Raw genomic sequence first — 16,367 nt, 5'->3', positions numbered from 1 at the left:
CGTCTGTTCTTGTGGTGAAGTACGATTGGCTCTAGTAGGTACATAGAAACATTCACACCTACCAATTAACCTCAACTGGGTGTTTTGTCTTTGCCTGTTGACATGTAGGCAGGTACAGGGAGGCATTGAAAGTGCTGTATTGTAAAAAGTTAAATTGTCATGTATTCTTTTCATTATTAAGATGGTTTCACTTAAATGGAGCATTTAAGAAAGAGGGTGAATACATGTATATATCGTTTTTTGAACACTAAAGCATTTAAACATTTTCTAGCATACACCTTTAACTGGTCGAAGAATTAAATTCAGAATCAGAATCATTTATTGTCCAAGTACGTTGTCCAGAAAAGGTAATTGACTCGGTGAAAGGTGCATAACAATAAACATAGACATAGAATTAAGAAAAAGTGAATCCATAGTCATTCACATAAATATGCTAAAGAGTAATTCTTGAGAAGGTCCGGCTTTACACATTAAAAAAAAGACGTCAGCAGTTTGAAAGCTTCTTGGTTGTTAATATTACACAATTCTTCCTCCAGTCAAGTTGAAATAAACAAAAAAACGTCAGACTGCAACGTTCTCCAGAATCTGTGTGACTCATGCTTATCGGCTCCAACCACAATTTGTATCACATCTGCTTCCTCTCTTTACATACATGGAAATCACATTCATTGAACTTGTGAATGTAAAATAAATGAAGGGATGTAAAATAAATTAAGGAGATGAAGATGATAAATAAGTGGAATAACTGGCGGTTGCCTTGATAGCTGGTGATGTATTTAAATATAAATGATAACCGTCACAATCCAAAATATTTGTTTTTCTCTGTGCTACGTGCGTAGACTGGCCATCACTTAACCCTTGTGTTGCCTTAGGGTCATGTTGACCCGAATCAATATTACACGCTCCCCCCGCCTTTGGGTCATTATGACCCGATTCAATGTTTCACCCTCCTGTTACCTTTATATTTACTAACATATTTTACCCTTTGGGTTCAATTTGACGCCAGCAATTAAAACCTCCAGAAAATTATTAGAATTAATATTGTTTTCCAAGTTTAAGTATGAGGCACTTTATGTTTGTTTGTTGACTACCGAAAGAACACCGACATTAAACATTGAATGGGGTCAAATTAATCCTAAGGCGGGGGGAGGGTGTAATATTGATTCGGGTCAAAATGACCCTAAGGCAACACAAGGGTTAAGAGGTCAGCTACTGGCGCATGATACTAGCACTTCCTTGTTCTCACATTATGTGTTGTTGATTATGCAATGTTAAATGACACATCCACGGACAAACATCTTCTGGAAACGACAATAAAAAAAGCCAAATGTGCAAATATCAGCTTTTGGGTTCCGGTTTTAAATCCCGCTTATAAATTAGAAGTATAAAGAAAAAAAATCTGATACTGGACCCAAGAAAAAAAAAGTAATGACGACACGACGAGACGGGATGTGTCAGTTGTATCAAGATTGACTTTCGACAATCATCCACACAGCTCTTGCAACCCTCGTGAGAAATGCACGGATAAAGTGTTCAGCTATGAGACGCCTCAGGCTAATACGAAGGATGAAGATAACATGTACAGCCTTTGTGCTCCTCATCCAAACGTTACAATGTTTGGCTTCAGATGGTAAAGTATTTTGACTTTTGTTTGAGAGACTGTGTAGATATGTACTCGACTCTTTATGTGAGACTGTTGTGTCCTTTACCATGTGTCATGTGTCACTAGTCTTAAATACATTATTTTCTTCTTGCTGTTCTATTTTTTTATTTATATTTTGCATATACGGGATGTCAATATACTATGGAAATTATTTTGTAATTTTTTTCTGCAATAAACATTCAAAGTGTGTCATTATTTCTTTCTCAACAGATTCTCCATTTCAGCTAACTAACAAAGACACTGGTTTTTGTTTGGTTAAAACAAACAGCGACTGCAATGACTTGCGCTGGACGACTGGCGATCGACTTCTGGTTCTGCAAACTAAGAAGTGCCTGGGCGTCCAGGGGAAAAGTGTGGGAAGTGAAATAAACCGCTACGATTGTGATGAAAAGAGCGACCTCCAAAGGTGGGAATGCAAGAATGGAACAGTGCTCGCCCTCAAAGACCAAGAGCTCTACGTGGAGCTCACTGCAGACTCCACAGCGGTCCTCTCCAAAACAATAGGGCCCAATAACCACCTCACAATTACAGGGACATCCAACGGCGCTTGTGCAAGAACATACCGAGGTACAGGATAAACAGTTTGTAGTTTCGAAGGTCTTGCACTGTCCACACTAAATCATGCCCATTGCATTCAAAGCACAACAATAGATTAATGAAGATGACACATTTAGAAATTACGTTTTAAGGGAGGTGATGAGGTTTTTAAAGTATATTACTGCATGTACAAATGTTCTGAAACTAATCTTTGCTTCATCCCCTCTTAGAACTCTTTGCACTTGATGGAAACGCTCCTGGACTGCCATGCATGTTTCCCTTCCAGTACAATGACCAGTGGTACACAGATTGCACGACGGTTGACTCTCCGGAAAAGCATCTCTGGTGTGCGCTTGAGACTAAATACCAAACTGAACGCTGGGGTTACTGCCCGAGTACTTGTGAGTACTGCCTGAGAAAATGGATTTTCTTTTGATAACACAGTGGGATAAGGCCATATTTACAATGTTGGTGGATACCGATTGAAAATAAGTGAGTCATGAAAGTTGTCAGTGCTGAAAACACCAGAATTCACATATTAACAACAAGATTTTCTTTTAAAAAATGAAGTCAAAAGTCAAGCTAAACTCAACTTATTCCAACTAGCCTTACTGTGAATTGACTTTCACAATTGTTTCAAGTGACACATTCACTGACACAGATTACGCTTCATGCGAAAGGATTCAAGTTATGCCCTAATAACAGCTATTTATGAAGAAAAAAATGATAGCTGTGAAAAGGGTCCAAGATGACCAAGTGTGCAACACTGTCACGAGGTGTATGATGTTATTCATTTAGAGCCAACCATCATGTCAACCCCCATCATTTATTGAAGATAAAACATATACAACCACAATGTTTCATACCTTGAATCAAACATAACATATAGATATTGTGTGTGTTCTCACAGCCAAAGAAGACTGGACTGTCCACCCAACGACAGGAGCGTATTACCAGCTCAACACACGGTCGGCTGTGACTCAGCCACAGGCTGAAGCCAGCTGCAAGCAGCAGGGGGCCTCCCTGCTCAGCATCACCGACCCTCACCAGCAGGCTTACGTCACAGGTCAGATGACACGATACTATATCCTCAACTTATGTTTTGATAAAGGGAGTATTTGGGCCATGCAATAATGATGTGTCATTTTTTTTCTCGATTAATGGATTGGATTTATAATAGCACTCTTAATTAAGATACTTTTTTGATGACTTGCATTGATATATCCGAATGTTGGCATGGGACGTTGTGTTGTCAAAATAATCTGGAACTTTGAGCTCTAACAATTAGTGACATAGGGACACTTGTTATTTTGTCATTTTGTTCAACATTACCCCAACAGCTCTACTAGACAAAGAGGGCAACATGCTTTGGTCTGGGCTGATCCTGGATCCAGAACATGGGTGGATGTGGTCCAACGGGAGGCCATACCGCTACCTGAAATGGGATTCAGGTAGTTTTTTGCTTTTTTAAAATTCAGTTATATTATAATGGTAATATCTAAAAAGATTATGAGCAAATAATTATTTTTAAAAAAATACAATCCACTGTGACATGTTGTGGTTTTACAAGGTTTTATGAGCAAGAATATAACACACAAATCTGAAAGCTGATGTGAGACAATGTCAAGTATGACCATTATCTTGTTTAAGGACATCCGCTTCCTAATCCGGGACACAACTGTGCAATTCTTGACCCTGCTGTACAGTACTCCTGGCAAAGTGTACCTTGCAGCAAGAAAGTCGGGTACATCTGCTACAGTGAAGTGGCTGAAATACCACCTGCACAAGGTAAAGAAAAGAATTGTGTGTATTCGACTGAACACATCCCCTCAGAAGAAGCACTGTATATGCTATCTGTCACGCAGACCATACTTCTTGGTTCTCTCCTTGATCAGCTGGTGTGAAAGGATTTTGTTCAAGTCCTTGGATTTTCTACAATGGCCACTGCTTCCACCTTAATCGTACTCAGAAAACGTGGCCTGATGCTCAGAGAGCGTGTCGTAATGATGGAGGGGACCTGGTCAGCATCAGCAATGTGGAGGACCAAAGCTTTGTCATCTCTCAACTTGGATACAGTACGTGAAAATATGAATAAAAAACACACAATATTAATTCTATTCATTGTTTTGACCGCTACTTCCCATCTATTATCGTCCAAATCTCTCAACAATGCCACCAACACATTTGAACCCATTGCTCTGAGCCAGAGTTGAATTACAAACCTTAAAACCCTGAATAAGTTAATTGCAAATAGATCACGGAAAGATAATGTATATTGTCCATCTCTGCAGTATCCACTGATGAGCTTTGGATTGGACTTAATGACAGGAAGACTGAGAGGCTGTTTGAATGGAGTGACCACTCTACTGTCACTTTCACTAGCTGGGAATATGGGAAACCTGCCGTCTCCACTGATATAAAGGACTGTGTTCGAATCAGGGGAGAGGTAAGAAACATCATGTGTGTATGGTGCGCATATCACTTTGTGTTTCTGCACGTAACATACACTTGAGAAAGCGGTATCTAATGATGCTCTTTAAATGCAATTTATCATACAGCATAAAAGCAAATTGTTCAGCTAGATGTCACAGGTAGCATTGTCAACTATGTCTGTATCTCCAGTATTATGTGACATTTGTTGAGGTTTATTGACATTTGATTTACCTGTGCATTGACTTTAGCACCTTCCAGTACGTCCAGTCTCCACATAAAGATTTCACGGTACTTTGTTGCAGAATGGGAACTGGGATGACCGCGTGTGTGAGGAGAAACGTGGCTCCATTTGTATGAAGCTGAGTGCCTCAAAACCCTCTGGAGATGAAGTGCGACAGGATGTAGGCTGCAAAACTGTATGTTAAGTTGTTTTACTTTGTATCTATTTAAAAACAGTTTCACTTTTGTTCATGAAATGATCTCCAAAGTTGAACTTTGGTGTAGGGCCTGAACTTCAAGCTAACTGTGATCCCCCAAAGCTCAACAGAGCTTTTTCTTGGCCTTTTTAAAAGCACAGCAAAGATCAGATAAATATTCTACCTGCAAAAACACAGAAAAAAGGGATGTGCTTTTTCAACCAAGACCAAAACAAACAACAGGAATGCAACTGAATATTACACTTACCTTGACTGGTGGACCTAAACGTTTAACACATTTTTTTATTAATTAAACAAAAATTCTGACTTGATTATACTGCATTTAGGCCAAGTTTAAATGTATAATGTTTGAGTTTCTAGTGATTAAATAGATTTTTTTTTCTGATTTGGCATAGGTTTGAAAAGTTTCATGAGACAGCTATGGTGAAAGTTGCCGCATTACATTGCTCTTTGCTTTTCTTAAATGAACTAACCAACGTAAAGTAAAGTATGAAAAACCATCCGGCCAATCATTGATCTTTCTTTACTTTTTTCCCAACAATCCAGGGGTGGATACGATATGGCTCTTACTGCTACTTTATAGGGACACAAACCAAAACCTTTGATGAGGCCAAAAATGACTGCAGGACGTTAGATTCTAACTTAGCTGATGTTTCAAATAGGTAAGAACACATATTATATATTCTGAGTAACACTTCATTTCATGAGCCCAAATACATTGACATTTACACAAAGAATTCTAAAAGAAAAAGAGATCCCACGCTCCTAATTGTGTAAACATTTCCAGGGTAGACAATGCTTTCCTTATCAGCTTGGTGGGTTTGAGGCCCGAGAAATACTTCTGGTTGGGCCTCTCAAATCGGAAAAACATTGATGAATTTGCGTGGATCAACACAGATTTAGTGAAGTATACTCACTGGAACGCTCTCATGCCAGGTATGGTGAAAAGTTAAACTCCATCTGTAAGATTTTCCCAAAATTAGAATCACAATTGGCTTTTTCCCCATTTTCCCTCGACAATGCAAGGTCACCAACAGGGCTGTGTTGCAATGACAACTGGTTTTTTGGCCGGCCTCTGGGATCTGCTGCCCTGCACCAATAAGGAGAAATACATCTGCAAACACCTGGCAGAGGGAGCCGTTGTAACTCCTGCACCACCAAGTCTTAACGCTTCCGTTTGTGAAAAGGGCTGGACACGAATTGGATTAAGAAACTCTTGTAATAAGGTGAGCCATGTATTTTTTTTAGCTATAGGCTTCAGTATTGGGTCACATGACAAGTTTATCAATTAAATGACACAATATTTGTCTTCACGCATCAATAATAATCGGAAAAAATGATGCATTGCCTGTTTCTTGCAGATGAATAGTACTGTTTGTTGTGTGTGTGTGTGTGTGCATGCTATGACTTATAAAAGGCACACATACAATAAACTGCAAAGACATTAAAATACCGTTTGCTTGTTCAAAGTCTCACGTGCACCAACTAACTTCTTTGTCTTCTGATTAAGGTGTTTAAATCTGTAAAAAAGAGGACCTGGTTTGATGCCAGAGATTACTGCAAGGTCATTGGAGGAGACCTGCTCAGCATCCACAGTGCTGACGAGCTAAATTCGCTACCTGATCGGTACAGTATGACACATAACAAAATTAAGAAAATACAAAACTAGTTGCAAAACTAGATGACGGTTGTCTAGCAGAGCATGGGACAGTCCTTCAACAAGTTTGACATACTGTATATCACCAATTTAACCATTTTATAAAATATAATCATTGTCCATCATAGCTACGGAAGAGTCTGGATTGGGCTAAGTGCTCCTGACTCAGTCAACGGTTATCAATGGAGCGATGGATCCCCAGTGAGTTCACAATTTTTCTACATCAAAAACTTGGGAAGGAGTTAGCATTCTGGCACTTCTGATCGGCTTCTGTCTTTTTGTCGAGGGAACCAGTGCGATGATAACTTCTGGGGTTGGCCGTCAAAATACGTCATAGGCCTACCTGCATCTCTTTCTAAAATTATGAATTCAAATGTGTTTTTTTGTTAACCTTTTGTTTACAGCTGCAGTTCCAACACTGGGAAGATGGAGAACCAAACAATAAAAACAATGTGGAATCTTGCACCGAAATTAACATGGATCAGCGGGGTAGTAGTGGGTCTTGGAACGATGCGCACTGTGAAAGTTATCGCAACTGGGTGTGCCAGATTCCTGCAGGTAAAATGAGGGAATGAAACTCTACATTCTCTCTGAAGTTTTTTAAGAGCATGTCACTCTTTTGTAACCTTTGTTAAAGGTTAATCAGGCATGCTTGACCTTCCTATACTCTCTTCCTCAAATGCTATTAGGTCAGCGCTGTCTACTATCACACCAGAGCTCATTTTAGGAGTAGAAATTCATATTATTCCTTACTTCTTACAGGAGTGACTCCAAATCCGCCTCCAGACCCTGTCGCTCCTGGTAAGTGGGTCTTTTCTTTGATACCCTTTTAGCCAAAACTTCATTTGCTATCAAGTCAGTCCAAACTTTGGGAACCATGAATGTGTTCTCAGTACAAAGTAGCCAGAAAGCAACATATATCTGAACCTGCACATGTTCTGTAATACATGACATCTTTCTGATATATTTTCAGAATACAATAGGACCTCCGACGGGTGGCTAGAATGGAACGGGGCTCAGTATTATTTTAATAACAGACAGTCGAAGGCCATGGAGGAAGCTCGTAGCTTCTGCCAACAGATGCATAGTGACTTGGTAGTTATCAACAGTGAAGCTGAAAGTGTCTTTTTATGGAAACAGGTGAGAAGTGACATTTATTCTCCATTACTGACATCACTCATTGGCCATGGCATTAAAGCTCAGAACATACTGCAATATACTGTTCCACCGTGTGTCTGTTTGTGTGCAGATTTCCACTAATTATGGGGTTTACTGGATAGGCTTGAACGTAGATCTTGATAAAACATATAGGTGAGTATGACTTACTTAATAAATAAGGGGTTACAAACCATACACACAATTCACAGTTTTGCGTATAAGTTGTTTTTTGTAGTCAGTGTTCGGTACAAGAGGGAAAACAAAGTACATGCACGGAAAAACTTCTGGTATCAACAATTGCTCATTGGCCATCATAATTACTTTTACAGTTAAGGAAAAAAAATAACCTAAAAAAAGAATAAGAAAAAAGTGTCTGCAGTAATGAAAATGTCACCACGATAAAGTATTGCTGATCCTAAATCCTTCACTGGGCTGTAGTTTATGGTTGTTTATCCAAGGTGAGCACAACAGACCCATGTGCATATATGGCATACGTATATGCTTGAATTCTGTATCGCCTACAATCGAGTGTGTTATCATATACACAGCAATAAACACTCTATTGCATTAGTTGCAGAGGCACAATATTAATCTGCAGTAGGAGGGTGGCTGGATGCCGTGGAGATCATTTATTTTGATAATTGTGCATTAAATGTGTAACCCACCCCAGGTAGTTCTGTAGGTTGGCCATTGTCTGCCAACCTTTTTCACATTACACATTATCAAAGTAAGAATTTGTGAGAGTTATTCTAGATTTTTCAATGTAAGATTTTTTTATATAAAAAAACTATACAATGCAATATTGACAAAATGGATATGATATGTGTTGGAATAAGGAATGTGTTGTGTACCTCTTTACTGCTTTAAATGTAATTGACATTTCTTTTACTGTCTGCTTTAACAATCATGGACAAGTAGATTCAAATTATGAAGTGTTGACTCAAGAGCGTCTGCACATAATCCATAATATAAAAGGTCTGTCACCTGGATATTGTATATACCATAATGCCCTATGATATAATTGCTGGTTTGGACCATTGTTTTTGAATGAAAAAAATAATACTTAGGTGTCAAAACAGATTATTTAAAGAAACAAAGAAACAAAACGGTAAAGCAAATGTGCAATGGATGTGTCTTTCAAATTTTGAATTGATTTTATTGTGTTCAAAAAGTTGGATGGATGGTTCTCCAGTGGTGTTACAAAGGTGGGATGAAAATCAACCTTCTTTCCAACGCAATGATGAAAATTGTGCTGCCATGACTCAATTTATGGGCGAGTACCTTAAACGGACTAATCTACAACTTATTCAATTATTAAATAAAGAACCAATCTAAGATTACATTTATTTACCGTAATTTATTAAAACAAATTTTTTATTGATTTACAGGGTTCTGGCATGTTTATAATTGTGGACAAGAGCACAAGTTCATTTGTAAGCGGAGCGGCTCGCCATCTGCAAACGCCACAGTCGCACCAACAGTTTCTCCAAAAGGCGGCTGTCCACAAAACTGGCAAAAAATTGACTCAAAGGTCAGAGGTCACGTTTTTATTTTTTTACAGTATAGGCAGACTTGGGAGACAACTGATTTTGCATGAAATAGGCCATCAATCTGAGAAAGTATTGATTTAATTGTGGATACAAAATAAGCTGCTCTTTTGAGATAACAAACATTTTTTAATTTTTCCAAAACAGTGTTTCAGCATCATTAATAACCAGAAGGAGACATGGCATGGAGCAAAGACGCAATGCAAAGCAAAGGGAGGGAATCTGGCTTCAATTTTGTCGAGAGAAGTGCAAGGTTTGTTTTACATTTAGTTTTCTGTTTTTTTCCAGAAGACCAATTCCAGTCTTGGTTCAGAAATGCATAATAAACATATTTAATAGGAATGTAATAATGAACCTTTAACTGACATAACAGTTTAGAACTCAATAATATCTAATAAAATCTAGTAATCTAGAAATACACAGATATCAGTCAGTATCAGTGATTCCTCTGGTCCGCCTCCCTTTGCCGATGTGATGCAGGTACCGCTGGTGGATAATATATTTATTATCATTATCGACTATATCATTTTACTTTGTTAGAGTCGTTATTCTCCAGAAAAGAAATATGCAACAAAAGTCTAAACAAAAAGTCAGAGGGCATGAGAAGGACTGTGATGCACACTGGATGGTACTACGTTTAAAAATGTAATCTAATGACCATTTAGGGGAGGATTTCTGCTTTCTTTTGTCATAGTTAAAGTAGACCCACACATTGATCAAGAGCTTCATAGAAATATATGTATATATATTATTTATTTGAACTGTGAAACAAATAACGGTTAAATATATGCTCACTATATGTTACATTTTTCAGTGTTTTTGATGACTAAATTGTTGGAGGCACCTGCCACAGACCTGTGGATTGGTTTATATAATGTACGCGGTAGTCCATTCCTCTGGACTGACGGCCGACCAACGCGATACGTCTATTGGGGAACTGATGTAAGTGGACACTACGTATACAAATGGTTGTACAAGAGGGAATTTATAAATGACTGTTTGTGTTACATGACTCTTAAGTCTTACCCCTCCTGTTATGTTCGTTTCTTACATACAGCCGTGATGACCCGGTTAATGTTGAATAACCCATAAGTGGTCAGAAACCAAAAACTCCTAAAAACTATCATTTGTACCTCATCACCAACACCATTACTAACAATCCAATCCGTTTTTAGTGGAATTGAGTTATTCACCCCTCCATAGATCAGAGTTCAATCAGGAGAACTCACTCGTTTTAATGAAAAAAACATGTTCAAACATTGTTTTAGTTACATTGAAAAAAATCTAAAAATAAATTGTATTAGTCTACCATAAAATGAATCTTTTTCTACATTTTATTTGCATCTTGTAAGTTATTTTTTCATGGGGTGATGAGATGAGACACCTGTGCTGTTCAGGGTCATTTTGACCCGCTCACTCAAAATCAAGCCGAATGAGTCGTAAAGGATTTGTATTGAAAGTAAACTTTAGTTATGTTTATTTAAAGTGTTAAAGTGTTAAAATTCATCTTTAATTCAGTTTTTTGCATCTGCATTGTTTGTAAAATATTTGTTTGTGTGTTTTGCTAAATATTTCTGACACTTTGAATTTTCATTCCAGCGCATGAGACAATATGCATATGACATGGATCATGGCTTTCTCTTGCAACAACGTAAAGAGGTAATGAACATTTCGATTGTTGGTTATTTTGTAGAGATATTTATGTACGTCTAACTAAAGAAACTGAATATATACATCAAGAATGTAGAGGGAATCCTTTTAGAAGTACAGCATACTGTGTAGAAAGTATTGGGTGATCTACTGTCCCATTGGTTTTTCTCATGGTGGTGATTAGTTATATTAGGGCTGCTTCGTGACTAGTATTTTGTAAATGAGTGATTCTTTTTTAAGGGAAACGTGCTCGCAGTCCCCTAGACCTGACCATACATTATTCTTGACCTGATCAATGCTGTGTTTCACCAGAAAGCATGTGCTTTGATGAACACCAATCCCATCATTGGTATTGGGAAATGGATAAAAAGGTCCTGCAATGACACCAATGGATATGTCTGTCTTCGCAATGTTGGTGAGTCGTTTCTCTTGAATGATTAATATATGTACTCAGATATTTTATATATTCTATATTTTCCTTATTGACAAAACTTAACATGATCTGCCAAGCATCCACTCACAAGCATCACAGGCTTGAACGGTGTGCACCCTAGTTGTGAGAGCTCACACGCTAACAGCAGGTGCATGGTGTATATGGCATGTGCATGACTGAGAGACTTGGTGTATTTTAGAGTATGTTATTGTTGGTTGAATAGATAATGTTGATAATTCAGGGTCCACTTGGCTTTAGTCACTATTTCCTGCAATTTGACTTCATGTTAACGCATTGATTTTAAATTTGGGAGTAATTCGACCTCCTACAGCACCATTTTAATTAAAGCAACTGAGAAGTGTTGTGAGACTGCTCGGTTTTGTTATCAAAACTCGGCAATGATCAAAATTAGGATTTCAACAATACATATTTTAGCATATTATATTTTAAGCGCAAGTGACTAATTTAATTATTTTCAGAAAAAAGAAAAATAATAACTACACTACTAATAAATATGCCACTGAGGAAAAACTGAATTTGTCTTAATTGTCACCCGACAGATATTTCCATCCCAGACTCCCCTGAACCACCAATGACCGACTATGTCAACATATTCAATGACTCTTTCAAGCTTGTTTCTCAAAAAATGACGTGGGGTGCAGCCAAAAAGAACTGTGAAAGTGACGGTGCCAAACTGGCTAGCCTGCGAAACCAGTGGTCAGAGATCTATGTTGAGCTTCTGGCGTTGAAATTCAAAAGTCCGATGTGGATTGGACTAAACAAAATAGAGGTACAGGACACAGAGCTTCTCAAACTGAAGATCCACAAAGTGATGTGTAAAGATATGACCTTAAATTTTATTATTGATGGCTTTAATAGAGCTAAATGTGTTCTGGCACTTTAGCCATGATGTAGCATACAATCAGTAGCATTGATGTACCTATGGTTTCATTTTAGAAAACATTTAACAGACTTTTCAGTGTTGGAGAGAAGTTAATTGTAAGAAAAAACCCTAAAAATTCCAGATTTCATTGAAAAAAATATATTATTTGATGCTGAATGCAGTTCCATCTTTCTTTGCTTTCAGACTGCGGGATATTTCAGATATATTGACGGCTGGCGCATCGTCAGAACCAATTGGGCAAGCAGGCAACCGAGAGCAAACCGCCCATGTGTGTTCGTGGATCTTGAAGGAAAATGGAACACCGCCGACTGCGATCAGAAAACGACCAGCATTTGCATGAAGTCCACAGGCAAGACTCGTGTATATTTAAATAAATGTTCATGCGACGCATCCTGATTCTTACCCTGTATGAAGGTTTAGACATACATAAACCTTTACCTGCTTGGCGAATGGTTACAATCGTTATCGTTGTATTTTTGAGGTGACGTTATTCTCGTGTTCTACAAGTGTCAAATAGGTGCTTACTGTATCACGTCACATTTTTAAACCATGAACTATACAGCAGTTATTGATTTAACCGTCGTGAATGCATCTCTCATTCACAGATGTGCCACCAACAGAGTCGAGTGCTTTTCCAGGATATTGCCCTGATAACCCGGAACAATCAAGACAAAGAAAACATGTCATCAGCTGGCTAACATTTAGGGGTTATTGTTACCTCATTAGCACAGATACTCTGTCATGGCCAGATGCATCTGCTAGCTGTGCAAGACATGGTAAGTATGGATGGACTAATACATATTCTAAATCACTCAGCTGTGTTTAGCTTCAACTCAACACCTCTTGTTTTCTGATTGGTTGTTTGTGAAGGTGGATCTCTTGCCAGCATTGAAGATCCCCCTGAGCAAGTATTCATTCAAAACAATATTGCATTGTTTCAAGACAGCCAAATGTCATTCTGGATCGGCTTGTATAAAACTCACACAGGTACAGTCGCTTCGTCTTATCTTTCATGAAAACAAACTTTAAACTACATGTTTATATTAAGAAGGAAAGATTATCTGTAAATAAAGCTCTGGAACAAAGAAGTTACAGAATTGCTGTATAGGTAGATCCTGTATGCGAAAAGATAATGTAAACATGCATCAAAAGACCAATGAAAAATGTATATATACATCAACGCATCAATATGTTTATTTAAAATATGTGTAATGTTAAAAAGGCATCAGGAACGTTCACCAAAGCTCTGCAGTTGCACAACATTTTTCTGCTTCTTTTGATTTTAAAGCCTCAATGCATCTTTAATTTACCTAATTGTCAGCAAAAAGGCTCTAATAAAGCTGGTAGTAAACATAGTGAAGCATTAAAGGAATACTTCACCCTTGAAGTAACCATTGTCATCTATTGCACCTGTCCATCCTGGAGAGGGATCCTCCTCTGTTGCTCTCCTGAAGGCTTCTTCCCTTTTTTTCCCCCTGAAGGGTTATTTGGGAGTTTTTCCTGATCCGATGTGAGGTTTTGGGGCTGGGATGTCTATGTGTACAGATTGTAAAGCACTCCGAGACAAATTTGTAATTTGTGAAATTGGGCTATACAAATAAACTGAATTGAATTGAATTGAATTGTAGCTCAATACTCACCGCGTTAAGCTTGAAATCTTAAAGAAAAGGTTTTTTTTCTCGCATGCGTCCACAATAATCGGAGAATCTTAAAACGGAGGGAATCTGTGGCAGCTGTCTCCAATTTGGCCTCAGCTGCTGGCTGGTTGTTAATCAGTCAGCTGCTCTGACTGATTGGCAATCAGTCAGCAGCCGATGCCGGCCTGATAAAAGCTCTCAGGTGAGAGTGGAGAGGGAGAGTGAGCAGAGGCGCAGGCTTGAGGTCTGCGTTGTGCGGTGCTGTGAATTGAAATTAAAGATGTTCACGAATAGAACCTTGGTCTTGTCGGCTGATCCTTGGAGCTTTTGGGGGAAACCCACGGGTAACGGCCCGGAAGCTGTTACAGAATCTTTTACATATTGCAGTAAATGGTGGCCAGGTGTAACAACAGAAAAACAATATCAAAACATCGGTTTCAAAACTCTCAGTTGTCTGGTCAGTGAAGCCATTACCTTCCCCAACTCGTCACTTCTTGGCATCCCCTTAATGCACTGGGTATCCCCGTGCGTTGAACTGTGACCTCCTTGAAGAGAATTCGAACAGAAACACTGTGATAGGTTCAGGAAGAGATCAAGATTTTGGTTGAATTAAAACGTTTGAAAAGGAAAAGTGAAACTTAACATTGTAAACAGAAGGACAAACAATAGTGGTTGACAGTTGTCTGCTAAAGTGTTTCCTCATAGCAACTTTATAAAGGTGTACACAGTAAACAATAAAAAATAACATGGGAAATGTTAGGTTATACAAGTATATTTGTGCAATATCCCCACATAACCTTCCCTATACATCTCAACATGTGCAATATCCCCATATAACAGTCTCCTTTTTGTTTTCACAAGCTAGGAACAGCATTCGGCTCAGCACTAGCCTATTTATCTATTTATTAACCTCTGCCCTCTCTTTTTTATGTTGATAACCTGTTTTTTAAAAACTGCACTTAATACTGTATATTCTACCACCTTATGTACAGTGTGTTTTTTATATTTTTTCTTCTTCTTATTATTATTATTATAGTGTGTTTGTACCTCTGTTGACTCGGAGAGCCCTGCAAAACAATTCCAATGTGTCTGGACTGTTCTAGGCACAAACGGCAAATAAAAAACCTTGAACCTTGAACATTTGTCAAACTTAAATGTTGATAACTATTGTTTCCATTCATATTGGAACAATGAGTAACACAATCAAGAAATACTCTTTTCTGAAGAAAAAAAAAAGAAAGGAAAACAAATATTGGATTTCTATTTGTCCCCAGACGTGTGGCAGTGGTTGGATAAAACTGCCATGGACTACACTAACTGGCGTTCTCTTGACCAAAGTTCCTCCAGTTATGGATCAATGACAGCTACAGATGGGACGTGGGTAACAGGACACCGGTGGTATGACAGAGGATACATTTGCAAAACCTCTAAAAGTAAGATTATCAGACTGTTTGAATTTAAATGACAGGGATGTGTGACAGTGAATAATCAAAAACACACACATACATCAATTGTTTTATATTCAGATATGCCTTGAGAGAAAAAAAAATGTTTTCACGTTTGTTATCTTCCCAGGAATACAAGCATCACAGACAACTGGTAAGTTACATCTCGTTATTTGTATTTATTTTAATAATGGATTTCTGGCTCATCGTCAGCGTGTTGGATCTTTACAGGAAAGCCGGTGCTGGAACCTCAAAGCCGTGGCCGCAACATTTTGCCAGTTGTGCTGGTCATTACTGTGATTGCCATCGGAACAGCCATCGCCTTGTTTCTCTTCAAGAGGTCTGGACGCCGCTTGTCAATCCCTAAAAAGTTATCTACCTTTGACAACCCACTCTTCTCCAACAATGAGCGCTACCAACCTGACACCAGTGAACTGGTATCAAACGCAGAGGAGAACCCTGCAGGCCCCGCTCTAGCCGTGTGACGCACATACCCAAATCCATCGGATTGAATTCAGTGAAGCTTAACTTCGCTTAAACATGTCATATTTTTTATGTGTTAAGTATTTACACTTTTAGTCAACCTTCTCAGACGCAATTATTGTACTTTTGTTTTCTTTACATGTATCTGCTGGTTGTGGTTACTGATCACTCATCGAGGTCGTATATGTAAAATAAAGATTGAACTTTGATCATTCTGTTGAATTCGTTATATATCATTCAAGCTGTTTTATTGAGAGCAAATAAAATAACCTGGAGGAACACATAAGGATTCAATCATTGACCCACACGTTCCTCATGTATACTAATGAATACAACATGACGAAACATTATGAGAACAGTTTTTAGTGAACCTGCATTGATAT

General features: G+C 38.3%; 1 protein-coding gene across 1 annotated transcript; it reads left to right on the top strand.

Annotated features, from left to right (window-relative positions):
* Positions 1-1,496: 1,496 nt before the first annotated feature.
* LOC130198628 (macrophage mannose receptor 1-like) lies at positions 1,497-16,193 on the top strand. Its single transcript, XM_056421859.1, has 31 exons — positions 1,497-1,630; positions 1,874-2,230; positions 2,431-2,601; positions 3,111-3,266; positions 3,541-3,651; positions 3,851-3,988; positions 4,096-4,275; positions 4,492-4,646; positions 4,936-5,049; positions 5,617-5,732; positions 5,858-6,006; positions 6,097-6,296; positions 6,581-6,696; positions 6,856-6,928; positions 7,132-7,285; positions 7,490-7,528; positions 7,701-7,867; positions 7,977-8,038; positions 9,058-9,158; positions 9,274-9,416; positions 9,580-9,685; positions 10,247-10,374; positions 11,032-11,091; positions 11,395-11,497; positions 12,076-12,305; positions 12,603-12,768; positions 13,025-13,195; positions 13,290-13,406; positions 15,331-15,489; positions 15,632-15,655; positions 15,733-16,193. Exons 1-31 carry the CDS (start codon positions 1,540-1,542, stop codon positions 15,984-15,986), a joined length of 4,311 nt encoding a protein of 1,436 aa, XP_056277834.1. The 5' UTR covers positions 1,497-1,539; the 3' UTR covers positions 15,987-16,193.
* The last annotated feature ends 174 nt before the right edge of the window (positions 16,194-16,367 follow it).

Source organism: Pseudoliparis swirei, chromosome 8 (assembly GCF_029220125.1).
Source record: "Pseudoliparis swirei isolate HS2019 ecotype Mariana Trench chromosome 8, NWPU_hadal_v1, whole genome shotgun sequence".
NCBI classification, from domain to species: Eukaryota; Metazoa; Chordata; class Actinopteri; order Perciformes; family Liparidae; genus Pseudoliparis; species Pseudoliparis swirei.
Note: the sequence above shows the minus strand (reverse complement) of the source record. Positions and strands in the feature narration are given on the sequence as shown.